This window comes from Cotesia glomerata, linkage group LG7 (genome assembly GCF_020080835.1).
Source record: "Cotesia glomerata isolate CgM1 linkage group LG7, MPM_Cglom_v2.3, whole genome shotgun sequence".
NCBI lineage: Eukaryota > Metazoa > Arthropoda > Insecta > Hymenoptera > Braconidae > Cotesia > Cotesia glomerata.
Window position 1 is genome coordinate 2,837,236 of NC_058164.1, and position 16,695 is coordinate 2,853,930.

General features: G+C 27.1%; 1 protein-coding gene across 5 annotated transcripts in view; it reads left to right on the forward strand.

The window, feature by feature from the left end:
- The window catches only part of LOC123269825 (Down syndrome cell adhesion molecule-like protein Dscam2), a 250,187-nt gene that overhangs the window by 167,877 nt on the left and 65,615 nt on the right, over positions 1–16,695 (forward strand). For all 5 annotated transcript variants that reach the window (XM_044735685.1, XM_044735682.1, XM_044735686.1 and 2 more), the window contains exons 6-7: positions 3,457–3,785; positions 4,147–4,393. In XM_044735685.1, coding sequence (XP_044591620.1) covers positions 3,457–3,785; positions 4,147–4,393 — 576 coding nt within the window. The remainder of the gene's footprint in view (positions 1–3,456; positions 3,786–4,146; positions 4,394–16,695) is intronic.

Consider the following 16,695-nt stretch of genomic DNA (forward strand, 5'->3'; position numbering starts at 1 on the left):
TAAAAATTATTCGTGATAATTTATAATATTATAAAAAAACATTTTAACCTATAGAAAAATAGTAGTAAAGCAGCATATTTTTGGTATTTTGCCGGTAATAGAAAGTAGGGATCTTCTTTTCCGGTCTTTTACTGCAATAGTGCCGCAGATATACAGTAAATATGCGGTACATTTACGGTTTAAATGCTGTTAATATACCGTAATTTTTCTATTGTATTGCCTTAAATATTCTAAATTTATTTCGTAATTTTTTCGTAATAATTCGACAAAAAAACTGGCTAAAATAACTGAAGTATTACGGTAAAAATACAGCATTCATATCGTATAAATACCGAATCTTTATGGCATTTCCAAGACCGTGAGGGATGACTTACCTATTTAACGCTTTTTATATTTATATGTCTTAGTTATCTCTACAGGTACTACAAAAACAAAAAAATTGTGACATGTAATAAAGAGATTAAATTGTAAAATTTTAAATTAGAAATTTTATTGGAAATCATGAAATAGATTAACAGTAATAAAACAAATTCATTGAAATTATTACAACTGCTTCAGTTTAAATTAATATCCAACGATTAATTAATTTTATCGATGAAATGTTGAATTCACTTGGGTCAACATACCAATTTTGTGTTGAATTATTAAATAAAAATTATTTATTAATAATGTTTTTCATTTGTTAGAACTGCATTGAATACGGGCTTATTAAAACAGCTCGTTAACGTATCAATAAATGGAGTAGTATGAGAACGGGAAGTAAATGAATAAATGGCAGCATTATCTATACATACTTTAACACTTGATTTTATTGGTGATATGAACCAACGAATGATTTGATGAAGCCGAGGTCACTGATAATGATAAATGAGGATTTAATGATATCTGCGTTAATAGATGAAGATTATTAATTATTGTTTTTAAAGGGTACAGCAATTGTCTTATTAATTATTAAAGGTGTCTCTAATAATTTAGAGCTTTGATAAAATTTGATAAAAATTCAATTTTTAAGTCTTAATATTTCAGTGAAAATAATGAAAATTGTGAACAAAAAATTGATCTATAAATTTAATTTATATCACTCATAATTAAATAACTGAAATATATTTATTTAGCTAGAATAAATAACGTATACACTTTTCCAAAAGAGCCCCGAGTTAAAACTTAAATCATAGATTCAACATATTGAACGTTCAAATCGTCTTTTTCAATTTTGTTACACTGAGAAAAAAAATACTTTGACTCAATTAACAATTTCTTGGTTCAAGAAATTCGATGACAATCAAATATTCTATTATTATTAATTATTAATTTCTGAAGAGACGAGCATCAATATTTATCTTTGAATAATAGATAAACAAGATAATAGCTTTATTTAAATTAAGTAAAAATTATTTCAATCAATTTAACAAGTTTTTAAGCTAAGAATATATATATGAAAATTTTCAAGAACATGAATTCTTGTATCAAGAAAATTTTCTTAATAAAAGTATTTTTTTTCTCAGTGTAAAGAGAATTTCAATTTTTTGGTTGAAATTTTACCATCCGTTCGATAAAAATACTCAGTCCGAATTTTTTACTTGTCGAATAGTTTCCAAAATATTTTTTTTTAAGGTATTTGGCTGTTTAAGAAGACTAGCTAGTGTTTGATTAAGAACCAGTGGTACTTGAAGTATCTTTGAATTTATTTTTTTTTGGAAATGTTGAACCTATATTTTTTACGTCCAATACGTTAAACTGATGTTTTAAACGTTCAAAACGTTGAATTTACGATTTGAACGTTTGTTACGTTCAACTAACATTTTTTACGTCCAATACGTCAAATTAACAGTTTGAACGTTCAATATGTTGAATCTACGACTTAAATTTTGACTCGGAAGCGCATTGAAAAAAAACAGACTATAAAATACAGAAAAAATATTAATTAAGACGTTTGAATATAATTTGCATTTAAATATTCTTCGCTAAAGGAAGATTTACATCCTAATGCATAAAAAAGCTAAATAAACACAAACAATTAAAGTTTATTTAACTTTAAAAGTAACCTACAGAAAATAAATAATCTTAACAATTTAAACATCAGTTGCATAATTCAGATATGCTAAAGATTTATTTTACCATAGTAATGTTCAAATGATTTACCGCTACACAGAAAACAATTATTTTAATTCAAGATAAAAATTTTTAAACATCCCGAGAGAAAATGTTTCTATATAATTGTATATAATCATATATGATTATATATGATTATATATGGAATCACATATATAATTATATACAATTATAGATGATCATACATAATTATATATAATCATAATTGATTATATATGGAATTGTTTATGAGGTTATATATAATCATCTATAATTATATATGACTATATATGGAGCAATATACCATGCAGGATTATATATAGTTCCATATACAATTATATATAAGTATATAGAATTATATATAATCATACATGATTATATATGGAATTGTATATGAGGTTATATATAATCATATATAATTATATATGACTATATATGGAGCAATATACAGCCATGCAAGATTGTATATAGTCCCATATATAATTATATATGCTTATATATAATTAACAGACATAAAAATTTTTTCTTTGAAAAAAAATTTTTTTTTGGTAATCACAAAAAGTGTAAAATGATGTTTATAATTACGTTTAAATAATTCTAAAATACAAAATTTGTCATATTTCCTATGAGATGTTTTGGTCTGCTCTGCTACTACCTAATAGTAAAATCATTATTTATTTTATTATTTAAATAAGTGTTATATTATAATGAAATTCGGTAAAATAAATAAATTATGAATAATGACTATCCAAATATATATTAAAATCAATTTTTATATTCCATTTATGATAAACTCATATGATATATTATGTAGATCATAGAATCATTATCATCTAAGACAGCAGCACAGCAGACAGACACTTCAAGACGCACGGAGATCACCAAAGTCAAGCAGCATTGAGCAGGGTTAATAGTTGGATGGGTGACCGCTGGTGTTATAGTTATAAAATTATAACTAGATATTTTTTTTTGCATTTTAATTGGTTACACAAAATTGCGTAGGACCATATTAAATATTCTATCCATAAAATTAACCCAATAATTAATTAGATGTAATAAATATATAATTAAATATTGTTATATATAGTTATATATAATTATATATAATTAGATATGATTATATTTGGCCATTTTTCATATATAATCATATATAACCAATTTATATATAAATATATATAATTATATATAAATATTTTTTCTCGGGCATAGAAAATTATTTTGAAGAATTTTTTTTCAGTACCCTTTTATTAATAATATTTTATGAATAATCTTTTGAGTACTGAGCACTGAGAGATAAAAACTCCAAATGCTAATATTAGAATATTTTTATGGTTATTTCATTAATATTTTTTTTTTTTTTTTCAGAACATCGGAATCCAGAGCCACCCCGCATAAATGAGCGCATGAATCCATCCCCAGTGCGCGAAGGAGAAACAATAGTGCTGTCGTGTATTTCTCAGGGTGGAAATCCACCACCGATGTACTCTTGGTATCGAGAGTCAATTGGTGGTACTGATGCTATAGTTAATTCTGAGAGGGCTCATGCCAGAGGGGGCGTACTCATAATTCAATCAGCAAGAGTTGAAGACGCAGGTCGTTATGTATGCCATGTTAACAACACTGCTGGCTCTGAAAGAGTTGAGCTTGAAGTCTCGATTATTAACAGTATTTCTATTCATCTAACTCCTCAACAAGTCAGTTTTATCCATATTCATATTTTTTTAAAATAAAAAACAGCTCGCCGTGATATTTCAATCCTGACATAAAGCATGCATCATAAAGTTTTATAAATAAAAAACATACTCCACTAGAGATCGTGGAAACTTTTATAACCTCGAGTATCAATTACAGCTCTTCTTCTCGAAAAAAGAAAAAAACACAATAATTGTTTTAATACCCAGCTATAAAAAGCTTACGTCAATTATTTTCCGAGAAGAAAAGCTTATTAATTTACGAGTTATTAAGAATGTCGAGCTGAAAATACTAGATTAGATTAACGATTAATCTATAGTAATTACGGAACTCGGATAAATTGCTTCTATATTTGGATTTAAGGTGACTATTGACTTGGGTAAAGATGGAAAATTCCAATGCGCTGTGACAGGACAGCCAACCCCGATAATAACGTGGGCTAAAGATGGACTTCCAGTTAGAGAAGGTACCGGGAGAATAAAAATCCTCGGTAACGGCGGCTCAATTCTTCACATATCCTCAGTCACCAGGGATGACAAAGGGATGTACCAATGTTTTGCTAAAAATGACTATGAAATGACTCAGGCGACTGCTGAACTCAGATTAGGAGGTAAAACTTTATATTTTTTAACACCTTTTATCACTGGCGCTTATGCGACAGAACCTTCTAATGTCATTTTTACTGACTTCAAGAACATGTAGGACAGAGAATATTCAAATTTTGGACAAAATACTGAGACGCTTTTTGACCAAGTAATTTTTTAACAAAAAATTATTAAACTTGGCCGGAGTATGTTAATAATAGTCTTTCGTAAATTGATTCTTCTATTTTTAAATTTAATCATTGAAAAAAATAACAAAATGATAAATAAATAGGTAGAGTTCGCGCGTGAAACTGCCTTATCTCCGGGCCCATCATATATTCAAGTAAATAAACTTTACACGCAGAAAAAAATTTTGTTAAAATAACCTAAGATATGTTCTAGTAACAAATGAATTTGTTTACATAGGGATAACAAATTATATGTTAAAATGACAAAATTTAGGTTATAACAAGTTATTGATATGTTATAACAACAAAACAATTTGGTTACTATAGCAAAATCTTTAAGTAGATTCGACAAAATAATTTAGTTGGTATAATAAATTTTTTTGTTGAAATAGCAAAATTATTCTATTAAAATAATAAATAAATTTGTTACAGTAAATTTGATAAGAATCCATAATTTAAAAATATGCTATAATCAGCTATATCTGATTTGGAAAATATTTTAGCGACAAGTTAGTTTTGTTATTGCAATAAAATGATTTTGTTAGGACAACAAATTGATTTGGCGATTTAACAGACTGGTTTGTTAGTACAATTTGAAACATTTTGTTAATGTGACTAATGGATTTGTTACTATAACTACATTCATTTGTTACCAAAACATATTTTTCAGTTATCCCGTCTTTTGTTATTTCAACAAAATCGTTTTTATGTGTGTACTATAAAGAAATTACTCATAAACTTACAACCAATATAGTCTTTGAGATTGATTTAATTTTTTGGTTAATCTTTACTTAAGTTTAGATTACTTATAATACAGAATTATTAAAATGCAACTAGGTTTGAATAGAAAACTAATTATCAACAAAAAATTTCATTTACTATAGTAAATAAACTATAGTTTAATATTTTTGAACAGTGTTGGGAGTATTGACAGTCAGTCTGATAATCTTCAGTGCATTTTATCTGTTTCAAATAAACAATCCGACATATTCAATTGGCATTTGTTATCACTAGTCCAAACTGAATTACCGACAACAGACTGTATTACATGCTCTTAAGACGTCTAATTAAGGTTGCACGGACAGTACCCCGTAAGTCAGTAGAATCTAAATTTTTTTTTCATTAAAACTAAAAATTTGAACACGAAAATTCATTACTATAATTTAACACCTTACATTATTATTAATTAAAATAATTAAATAATTTAATTAAAAAAAACAATAAATAGTCAACGTTTGACTCAAGTATTTTTTCACAAAACTCGGACGTGACACCGCGCTTTACAGCTGTTTATATTTATCTCACTGTGTAGTGTTGAGTTGAAAAATATAACCCTTAAAAATACACAGGAATTATTAAAATTCAAAAGTCGTGCGTTCTATTCTGTGCAACGTTGCCACACTGCGCTGAATCACGTGGTTTATTTATTTTTAAATATGTCGGCTTGAAATTTTCGTGAATTTCTCATCTTTTGTATTAAAATATCTTTAAAAGCCTTCGTCAGAAAATTTTTATTTTATTTTTAACGTAATCTACGAAAGTTGATAGACTGAAATAGAAGTTTTTTGTTTTTTAATTTTTCAATGAGGTAGTCACATAAATCGATATATGTGCAATCTGCTAATAGTCTTTATAGGCTACATGTTAAATTTAAATTTTTTAATAATTTATTAAAGAATAACCCTTCGTCAGATCTATTCCAAAAAATTAATTTAGACATATGAGATAGCAATTCATAGCATATCAAAAAATTAGCTTTTGATCTTTACAAGTACATTAGTGTCCGAACAACCTTAATTTGAAAACTTACACGGAAAGAAATTTTCTTTAGAAATTAACGATAAATTTACTGTAATTGTGAGATACAATGCGGCTTTTTTCTTTATTACCATTTTTGAAATAAAAATTATGAAAAAATTCATTTATTTTGTGGTAAACTCCATAAAATTTACGGAAAACCGAATAAAATTTACAGAAAACTACGGTAAAATTTGTTGAAAAAAATTTCAAAATTATCTCACTTATCGAGAAATGATTAGTTCGTGACGTTCGTTTCACGATTAGATTACCGTGAATTAACACTGTAAATCCAAGTGTTTTAACAAAATACATATAAAGTGTTTTGTTCCTATCTTGAAGCATTGTAGTCACTTTTAAAACACTTCCACGTGTTTTAATTTCCTATGTTAAATGCTAATTAGTAGTCACTTTTGAAACACTTGGATTTACAGTGATTTAACGGTAATTTTTGAAGAAAATTTCTTTCAGTATAGATGCACATTAAAAACCGATGATAATGCAATAATTCAATTTCAAATTAATATTCTGACTCGGATTATCAATATAAAAAAGAAAATAACTGATTTTTTAAAAAGTACATGGAAAAAATAAAAATGGAAAAATTATATTATACAATGTAAAAGTGGCCCGTTGTAAAGAAAACAGAAAAAACTACAGTTTCAAATTGAAATTATTACAGATTATATAAAACTTTTATTGTAGAATGTAATATTTATAATTTAATGTAATAATTACAGTCTGAAACTGTAATTTTTCCGGTTTTCTTTACAATGAGCCACATTTACATTATATAATATTATTTTTTCATTTTTCTTTTTTCCGTATAAAAAAACAAAAAAATTATTTTATTGAAAAAAAATTTATTAATAAAATATTTACAACAATTTCATCTTGGACTTCACTTATTTTTTACAATAAAATGATTTTTTTTATAATTCAATTTTTATTCTAAACCTATTAAAAATTTTTTTAATTTATCTTATATTTTTTAATTTACTTGCTATTAAAATATTTTCCCTTTTTTAAATTTAAACAATAATTAAATTTCATTAGATGATAAAAATAATTCGGTACTTTTATAATGAACATTAAAAATACTTTTAACCATTAAAATAATACGAAAAATCAAACCCAAAATTTAAAATTAATTAAATATCAATTTAGATAATTAAATGATAACAATAATAACCCCGTAGCATTTCAATAATTCGATATTAATTATTATCGAAATGATTATCTAAAAAAGTAACTCACATTTTAATTAATTTTTTAATTAAAAAATACTAAAATCAATATTACTCCGGTGCTTCCGCTCTTGCTATTCCCGTAGCAATAACAGTAAAAAAACCACCTAACAATCATAACCATAATGATAATAACAAAAAGTGATAACATTGAGTAATAATAAAAATGAAAATTAATAGTAATTCCGTTGGTGGAATAATAATAACAATAATAGTTGTAATCGAGTGAATTATCTCGGGAAATCGTGACTAAAGCAGACACAGCATAAGCTCAGATAATATCGAAGACACAAGTGCATCTTCTTAATTGCAAATAACAGAGGGTGTACGTGAGGAAAATAAAGGATTCGTATTAGCTAAAATGGGGAGTGAATTTCGTGGTTTCTTGGCGGCGAGCTCTAAATACTCGGTTTAGTGTATATATAGTGGTCGAGATAAAATAATAATCAAGCAAAAGATGTTGATGGTGATCTAGAGGTGAGCTCGCTAAGCATTTATCCATAAAGTTAAGCGACAAAGACGGAAAATGCAGACGGGTATATAGTATTTTATAATTTATACATAGTATTAAAGCTCGGGTGGAATAATTATGATGAGCTTCCGGTTCGGTTGTATCGTCTATGTGCCGGAAGATTTAGAATCCCGTCGGAGCTGATTGGATGGGCAACGACCCAATGGACCGATCGATGCTTCACTTGCAGAGCTTCTGAAGCTTCATGATGCTTGTGGAAGCTCAACCAAACACACATACATTTTCACTGACTCTCACACATCTGAAGTATGTATATGGACCGGGCATTGATGTACTATGTGGCTGGAACATATATGTACTGTCTATGTCTATCTCATAGCAAGAACCCGTTTGACTACACCCATGACCGCTTTGGGTATAACCTCGAGAATACGCGTTTATACTTCTTATTCCTCATTCCCCAGGGGAGAGAGTGGAGAATCTTCTTGGCATCCGTTTTCATACTCTCTGATAAGGATAAGAAACTGCAATCTAAGGTGGGTACACGGAGAGAAAAATATGGGAATCATTGCTATAATTTTAATGAAATGTTTTCCTATACTATTTTAGGAGCGATTACTTAAATTATGGGAATTGTACCCATAATTTTTGGGAAATGGTACTATAATAATGGGAATGGTTCCTATAATTATACATGGAGAAAAAAATTTTGCTATAGGAACTCTATAGTAGTTAGTTAGTTGTGAAAAGTTCCAGTAGGTTAACGTATTCTTATAGTAACACTACCGTTTGGCTCCTGCAACTCTACATCGTTGAGCTCTGAGAGCTAAACGTTATTTACCTCTCATAACTCTACAGGATCGTTCTGAGACTATAACAAATTTTTAGAAGTCTGCTTAATAATTTTTGTTTACGATTTAACATTGATAATTTAATAAATACAAGCGGGAGAATGAATTTATATTGCCAACAATAATTGTATATGACAAATAAGAATAGTATTATAATAGAAATAAAATAATAATAGAACTTATATTACAAATAAAAATTATTTGTAAAATAAAAATATGGTCATCACAAAATTATCTTATTTTATTAATTATATCAATAAATATTGGACATAAAATCACTACCGTATATGCACGAGAAAAAATAAATAAACGAAAACAAATTTTATTTTGTGTTAAATGGGGTCTTTTTAATGTATTCCGATAACTTATCACTTATCACAATATATTCAACTAATAAATTAAATTAACAGTCACTGCAAATGAACCTTGAAAAACCATAAATACAAAACTGTTCTAACGAAATTCAATTTGACAATAAAAAAACCTATTTCCTTAAATAAATAAATTGGTAACTTAATTATTCCCATATATTTTTAATAATATGGATTAGTAACAAAATAATTCTGTTTGTCATTTTAGAAGATTATGAAATATGTCAGCGCACTCCACTACTGCGCAACGTAGAGCGCTCCCAACTATACCGTTTGGCTTTGAGAACAATCCCGTAGAGCTCTGAGAGCTCAACAACATTGAGTTATCAGAACTAAATAACATTTTGTTACTGTAACTCTACAACGAACAGTAAATTGTGTATAGTTGTGGTAACTCTACAGTTACGTTACCAGAACGAAACTTTTTTTTCCGTGTAGGAACGATACCTATAATTATAACTGTAATATCGGCATGATTCCCATAATATATAGGAATGGTTCCCATAATATATAGGAATAGTTTCCATAATATTATAGGAACCATTACTATAATATTATAGGAACCATTCCTATAATATTATGAGAACCATTCCCATAAAATTATAGTGATGATGCCTAATAATATTGAGATACTTATCATAACTACTCAAGTTATTTGTGACTTCGATGACCACTTTGAAGCATTTAAAATTATTAGTAATTTCGATAATTTTACTTGCTTCCCAATAACATTATTTGAAATATGTAAAATAAGTAATATTGTTCATGGAAATAATAAAAGTTACATACCCAAAAGGTGGGTTTAATAAATATTCAACGTATGTATTGTAAATAAATAATTTGTTTTAAAAATAAAATGAAATTGTAAAAATAAACAATGAATTTCCATATCTGCTTTGCTCCTCTAATTGTATAGTGAGAAAATATCCCTTTTATTAGAGAAACTTTAGAATTTCTACAATATTTTTCAATATTATCTAACACAATAATAACTGAATTGGAATAAACAATTTAAGATAAAGTAAATACGTGAATAAAAATTATGAAAAAGAAATTTTTTCACTCTAGTGAAAGATCAATTTTTATTTACAAAAAAAAATTTATTAGCAAAAAAATATATGATAATTACTTTATATTTTTGATGTGATTGTTCTATTATTATGAAAATGAATATTTTTCTATTATTATGTTCGTCATTCCCATAATAACATAGGAACCATTCCTAAAATATTGTATGAATAATTCCTATAATATTATTGGAACAATTCCTTTAGTAATATAGGGACCATTCCTATAATATTATAGGAACCATTTCATTATTGTATAGGAATGTTTTTAATAAATTATGGGTATGGTTCCCGTAATGAGCATAGGATTGATACCTATAATGATCATTTTATTATAGGAATCATTCCCATAATTTTTGGAAAGGTTCCTATAAATTTCTCTCCGTGTAGAAGCTATGCACTACAAAAAAGACGAACAAAGTCTAAACTTTTAGTTGATCGCCTTTTGTAGCAGTCAGTTTTCGATTTAAGCTAAACATGACTAGCTCCTCTACTGGGCTGCTCATGCAATCTCCGGTGGTCTTCTCTTAACCATAACATCCAACTTCCTCTATTCCGCGTAGAATGGGCGCTTTGTTAGGCGCGAGTCAATCTTCTACCACGTCAAACCAAACGAGATTCGTATCAGCTATTTTAATTAATTAAAATTCCGTTCTTCTCCTTCTTGCATGCATGATTGATTATAATTTGTGATTTATGATTTATAATTTAATTTTAGTTTGTTATTTTGTTATTTAGTATGGATCTTTGGGTTGATTTAGTTTGGCGCAGTTAAATTAAGTTGATTAATTTGTATTGATTTTATGGGCTATAAATTATAGTGATTAGTAGCGAAGAAAAAGTTATAAATGAGAAGATAAAAATAATGAAAAAAACGGCAAAGAGTAACTTTTTCTTTGGCGTATTGGAAACTCGTAAAATCCATTAGACTGAGCGGATAAATACATACTCATTTATCTTAGTCATCCAGAACAGGGTGCTTGTAACGTTAAAACTTTATACTACTGGTATGCTGGAAAAAGTATCTCGAGAGACTCTAACGAATAGCGTCGACGTGACGCGCTACCCTCTATTTCATTCCATTTATAGAAATTTGGCAACAGAAAAAATAAATTTTTTTATTTTTTTAAAATAAATATTTTACTGAAAAATTTAAATAAATTAAAGGTACTTTCCCGCATGAAAAAACTATATATGGCTGAACATATATGGAAAGTTATATGGGGAATATGTGATCATATATAGCGGCAAAATTATATGTATGAAATAATAAATGTTTTGTTAATATAATGAAGATATATTTGATTCAATATAAGTTCAAAAAGTTTGGAAAATCCAAATGAGCATGCCTTAAGCGCTCATGTCATACATAAATTATTTAGATAACATAACAAAAATTATTCGTTTTTAATTTGAATTTTCCCGCGAGTAGCATTATCCTCTTTGTAGGTCGAGCTAAAGAAAAATTTTAACAGATGATAAAACAGTTAGTAATTATACCATCATTTATGCATAGTTTCTGCTTGTTTATAGTTATTTCAATTCTGTTTATGAAAAATAATATATATGGCTGCCGAAATCGCAGAAAAAGTCACCGAACTGACAATCGAAAAAAATTAACTGTATCAAAATGGAATTATTTTGACACGCAATTTTCACAAGGGTTTTGATAAACTTCCTCAGGAATAAAACGAAAAAAAAATTAAATCGTGAAAGTGATTTTTGACAAAGTTGTGGTGTTATCAAGCCCAGTGCTCCCGTGAATACCACGCTCTTATTCATTTAATTCATCAGAAAAACGAGTTTTTTTTCTGAGAAATCTTATTTAATCAATAAGAAAATTTTTTTAACGTATTCTGTAGTTACTATTATTTATTTCAATATGCTTTTTATCCATAATTTTTTTCGTTTAAATTATAAAAATCACGTTTTAATCGAAATCACGATTTTTAGGCGAGAGTAAAGTATACCTGCGCGCTTCACGCTTAAGGCATGCAATATATTAGTGCCGTATATTACTTAGTATATATTATAAAATATACTATTATTATATAAAAATTACTTATCGACGGTCGAATTAGCAATTTGTCTAACTCCTTTAAATAATTAATTACTTTTTTTGTACAAATAGAAGATTCTCTACACTGAAAAAAAAATTTTTTCCACCTAGAATACTAAATTTTTTACTCGAGTTTTCTTGATATTAAAAAACTGGTATTCTTAACCTTAAAATACCACGCTTTATTTATAAGGCTAGTTTTTTGACAGTGAGAAAACGGTATTCTTATAGTTAAAAAACTTTCGTATTTTAACCATAAGAATACCAGTTTTTTAACCATAAGGAAACATTTCTTTGGTAGAAAAAAACTTTTTTTTTCAGTGTAAAATTGAGTTAGACAATTTGCTAATTAGAACGTCGTTATATAGAAAACTATATAATAGATAAAGATATTTTTCGTAAAATATATGTTAAGATAGATTATTACTGTATACTTTCATTTATAAAATTTCAATTATATGGCAATATATATTATTTTATTGTAAAATACCATACATAATACCAGATATTTATGATATGTCGTGTTACGTTCCCAAATTTTGGGTTAATTAATTTTTCAATTAATTTAAATAATTTATATCCAGGTTTGGCCTTGTTTTTGTGTCAATAGACCCCAGGTGGGCCTGTCATTGGTCACTGGTGAAGGATTTTAACTGAACGCTGAACCTCAGCGTTCAGGGTAGAAAAACAGGGGAAGCAACGCTATTAAGCCCGCACCCCTGTAAGTTTATTTAAATAAAACTCATAATTAAAATTAAAGTTAAGTTTTAATGAAAATAATTAAAAAGTCGAGAGCGGAGTCAGTCCTCACAGCTTCGGGACTCGCCCTGGACTGACTATCCGCAGAATAATTATACAGAGTAACAATCAACAGTCAACAGTCGACGGGGCCCAGCTCTCACGCTGGTGTTTAGACTACACCCCGGCGACTATCTTATCATTGGAGATTTCCGTTACTTTGTTGGTGATGAATTTTATTACCAACGAAGCCGTAATATTTAGAAAGATAATGAAATGAAATAATTTTATTAATTAATTTTTACGAGAACGTAACAGTCAAAATAGCTCAAAACGGAAAGATCAATAAAAAAAAAAAATCAATAGTTTGTCGTATATCTTATGTTTCAAGAGCAGCTTGATCAATCGAGTTTACGGTCGAAACAAATCTGAATTTCAGTGAATTAGTAACACATCACGAAATATTTTCGTTTTTTTATAACTTTTTTTCAGAGACTTATTTGGCTTCAGCATTCTATTGTAATTTCGGTACCAATGCCAATATTAAAATTATATTGAACATACACGGAGAAAAATTAATTATACTACCTACTATACAAAAATAGTAACTCCTACTATCTAAAATGGTAATAAAATGAATTAGTAACAAAATAATAGATAGTATCATTGACAATTGTAATAGTTACTATTAATAATAGTAACGATTACTATCGAAAATAATAATTGTAATTATAATAAATTATAACTGTTACAATCGAAGATGGTAACTGTAACCATCTCAGATTGTAAAAATTTTGAAAGAAAAAATAATATAAATTTACTTAATTAAATCCTTTATTTTAGCTAATGTACATTTTTTTCTTTGAAATATTAAAATATTTTAAATTCCTTTTAAAATTTTTTTTTGAAATTTTAATTTTTTTTTCTAATGTGTATTTTATTGAAAATTTTGATTTTTTTGGAAATTTCAAATTTTTTTTGAAAAATTTGCCGTTGAAACTTGTTTTAGACAAATAAAAATTTAAATATAATTTCAATCCGAATTTAATCTCGATTTTTTGTGCACTACAGCTGCTTATAGTTTATTCAGAAATGCATCCATAGTAGCGCAGATTCTTAATTTTTTAAATATTTTTTACTAGCTTAGATAGTAGTTATTATTATTACTGATGGTAACTGCAACCATCAGGTTATATTAGGAATTACGATTTTGATAATAGTAGTAACTAATTAAAATAATAACAGTTATTATTACTGATTACCATCATAATAGTAGTAGTTACCATCAGGATGGTAAATACTACAATTCAGATGGTTTACTTAATTATTTAAATAATATTTACTAGTATCGAATTCAGTTAATAGATTTTAACATAACTATATAATAAAGTTTTCTATCAAATTTTCTCCGTGTATAATTTAAAATATATTTTAAATTGTACTGAAAAATACATTGTTCTTATACTATTTAAAATATAGTGTTGATTATAATACGTACGATATATTTAATTATATATAGCTGAAAATATAATTGAAATATATGTTATGAGTATAACATCAATACATAATACTACATATATTATTATTGTATATATGAAACGGCAAAATTTTGCATATGGGTCCTTATATAATCACATATATTTTTATAAATGTAAAATATAATTTTTTGTATATAATGAAGGATATATAGCTCCTTCATGCGGGTTAATAATAAAATTTTTATTTATTATATTATATTTTTATAGTTCGTTAGTGTATTGTAGCAATTACAGAAGTAATTTCATGCTTTTCATTTCGTCAGCAAAGCACAGAAACATAGAAATATTTTTTTTTATTGCTACAGTGCACTAATGAGGTATAAAAGCATATTGTTATAAAGAGAAGACTTCGACTCACATAGTTAATACCAGCTCAAATAATTTTTTCCGGCAAAATAATTACAGAGAAAAAATTGACGTGGAAAACAGTTAGTTCGTAGTTCTGATGCAATCACGATTTAGCTTGAACGATTCGATTAATTGAGATAATTCTTTTCTATTTTTACAATACTCGGATCAGTGAATAGAACCCTATTGAATATCAGCTCTGTTACATTTGTCAATTTTTTCTAATAAAAAAGAAAAAAAATCTATTAATTGCCACTTGTAAAAGTGACTAATTACTTATTTGCCTTAAATAAGAATTTTTAGTATTGAATTTTATAATTGTAAGATCTCGGTAAAATAAATGACTAATGAAAATGTGAAAATTTAATAGCTGCATTAAATAACGATTATGCAAATAAGTGCAAGAGTAAATGGGAAAGAGAACAATGACCACCGTAACAACCGTAATAGCGTACTTTGATTTACACTAAGCTGGATAAACATGTTTAATTTCTGTACTCTCTAATCAAGCTCCTTTGTCTCTTTCACTACCCTAAAATCCTTCCCTTCCTTTCCCTACCCCTTCTCTCCGTCTGTAATATTCTTCACCATTATCACCAAACCCCTCCACCCTTTACCCGTCACCACTTTACCTCTCTCTCGCTCTTCACCTTCCCTCGTCTCATTGGCTTTTATATGCAATCACTACACCATGCTTTGAATTATTACTGCACCTCTAATTTGTAGTTAATTCACAAGGGTGCACTTGAATCCTCACACCGAACACTAACCCAGAGATCAATAGTTCCACACAACTACATACCTTGTATTACTTTCCTTAAATGTTGCATTTCGATAATGATCATATCAGACTGCTCTTTATGATTTATGACTTATGTTTTGTAAGGATTCTAGTAAATCATAGATAAATATTATTAGTATTATTATTTTATTATTATTATTATCTATATTATCAAGAGAATAAGCGAAATTTTGTGGCCAGTGTATTTATATGATAAAATGGGTTTTTATGGTTAAATTTGGTATCGTTGAAAAGGTCTTAACCTGAAATTGTACCTTTTTATGCTTTTCTACAATAGTTTATTTATTATAAGTTTTCGAAGGTAATCAGAAAAAATAGACCGGGAAAAAATTTTAAAGTTATGAAAAATTCACATTATTTTATTAAAATTATTGTAAAATAAAAATTATAATAATAGTAATTGTATATCACACCCACAATTTTCCTGAAAAACAAGCACCCCCAGAATGATCGCTTCATTTTTTGTTACAAAAAAAAATTTTTTTTAATTTTATTATTATTATTATTATTATATTTATTTTATAATAATTTTAATGAAATAATATGAATATTTCATAAGTTTAAAATTTCCTCGGGTCTATTTTTTCCGAGATTCGTTTTCGAAGTATTTATAAATTGATTCGAATTTATCGATAAACAAAATTTTTTTATTAATTTATTTTGTTTTATACACATCAATGTGGTTATATGTCAAAAATATATTTATTTTTATTTTTATTTTTAATAAATCATTTTTTTTAAGCTGTCCTTTGGAGAGAGCTCTTAAAAAATCAAAAACTAACATTTTTTCACTCGAGACTTAAAAAAAAAAATAGTCGTTTTTTTTGCGCCACCCTAATAGATAGATAGA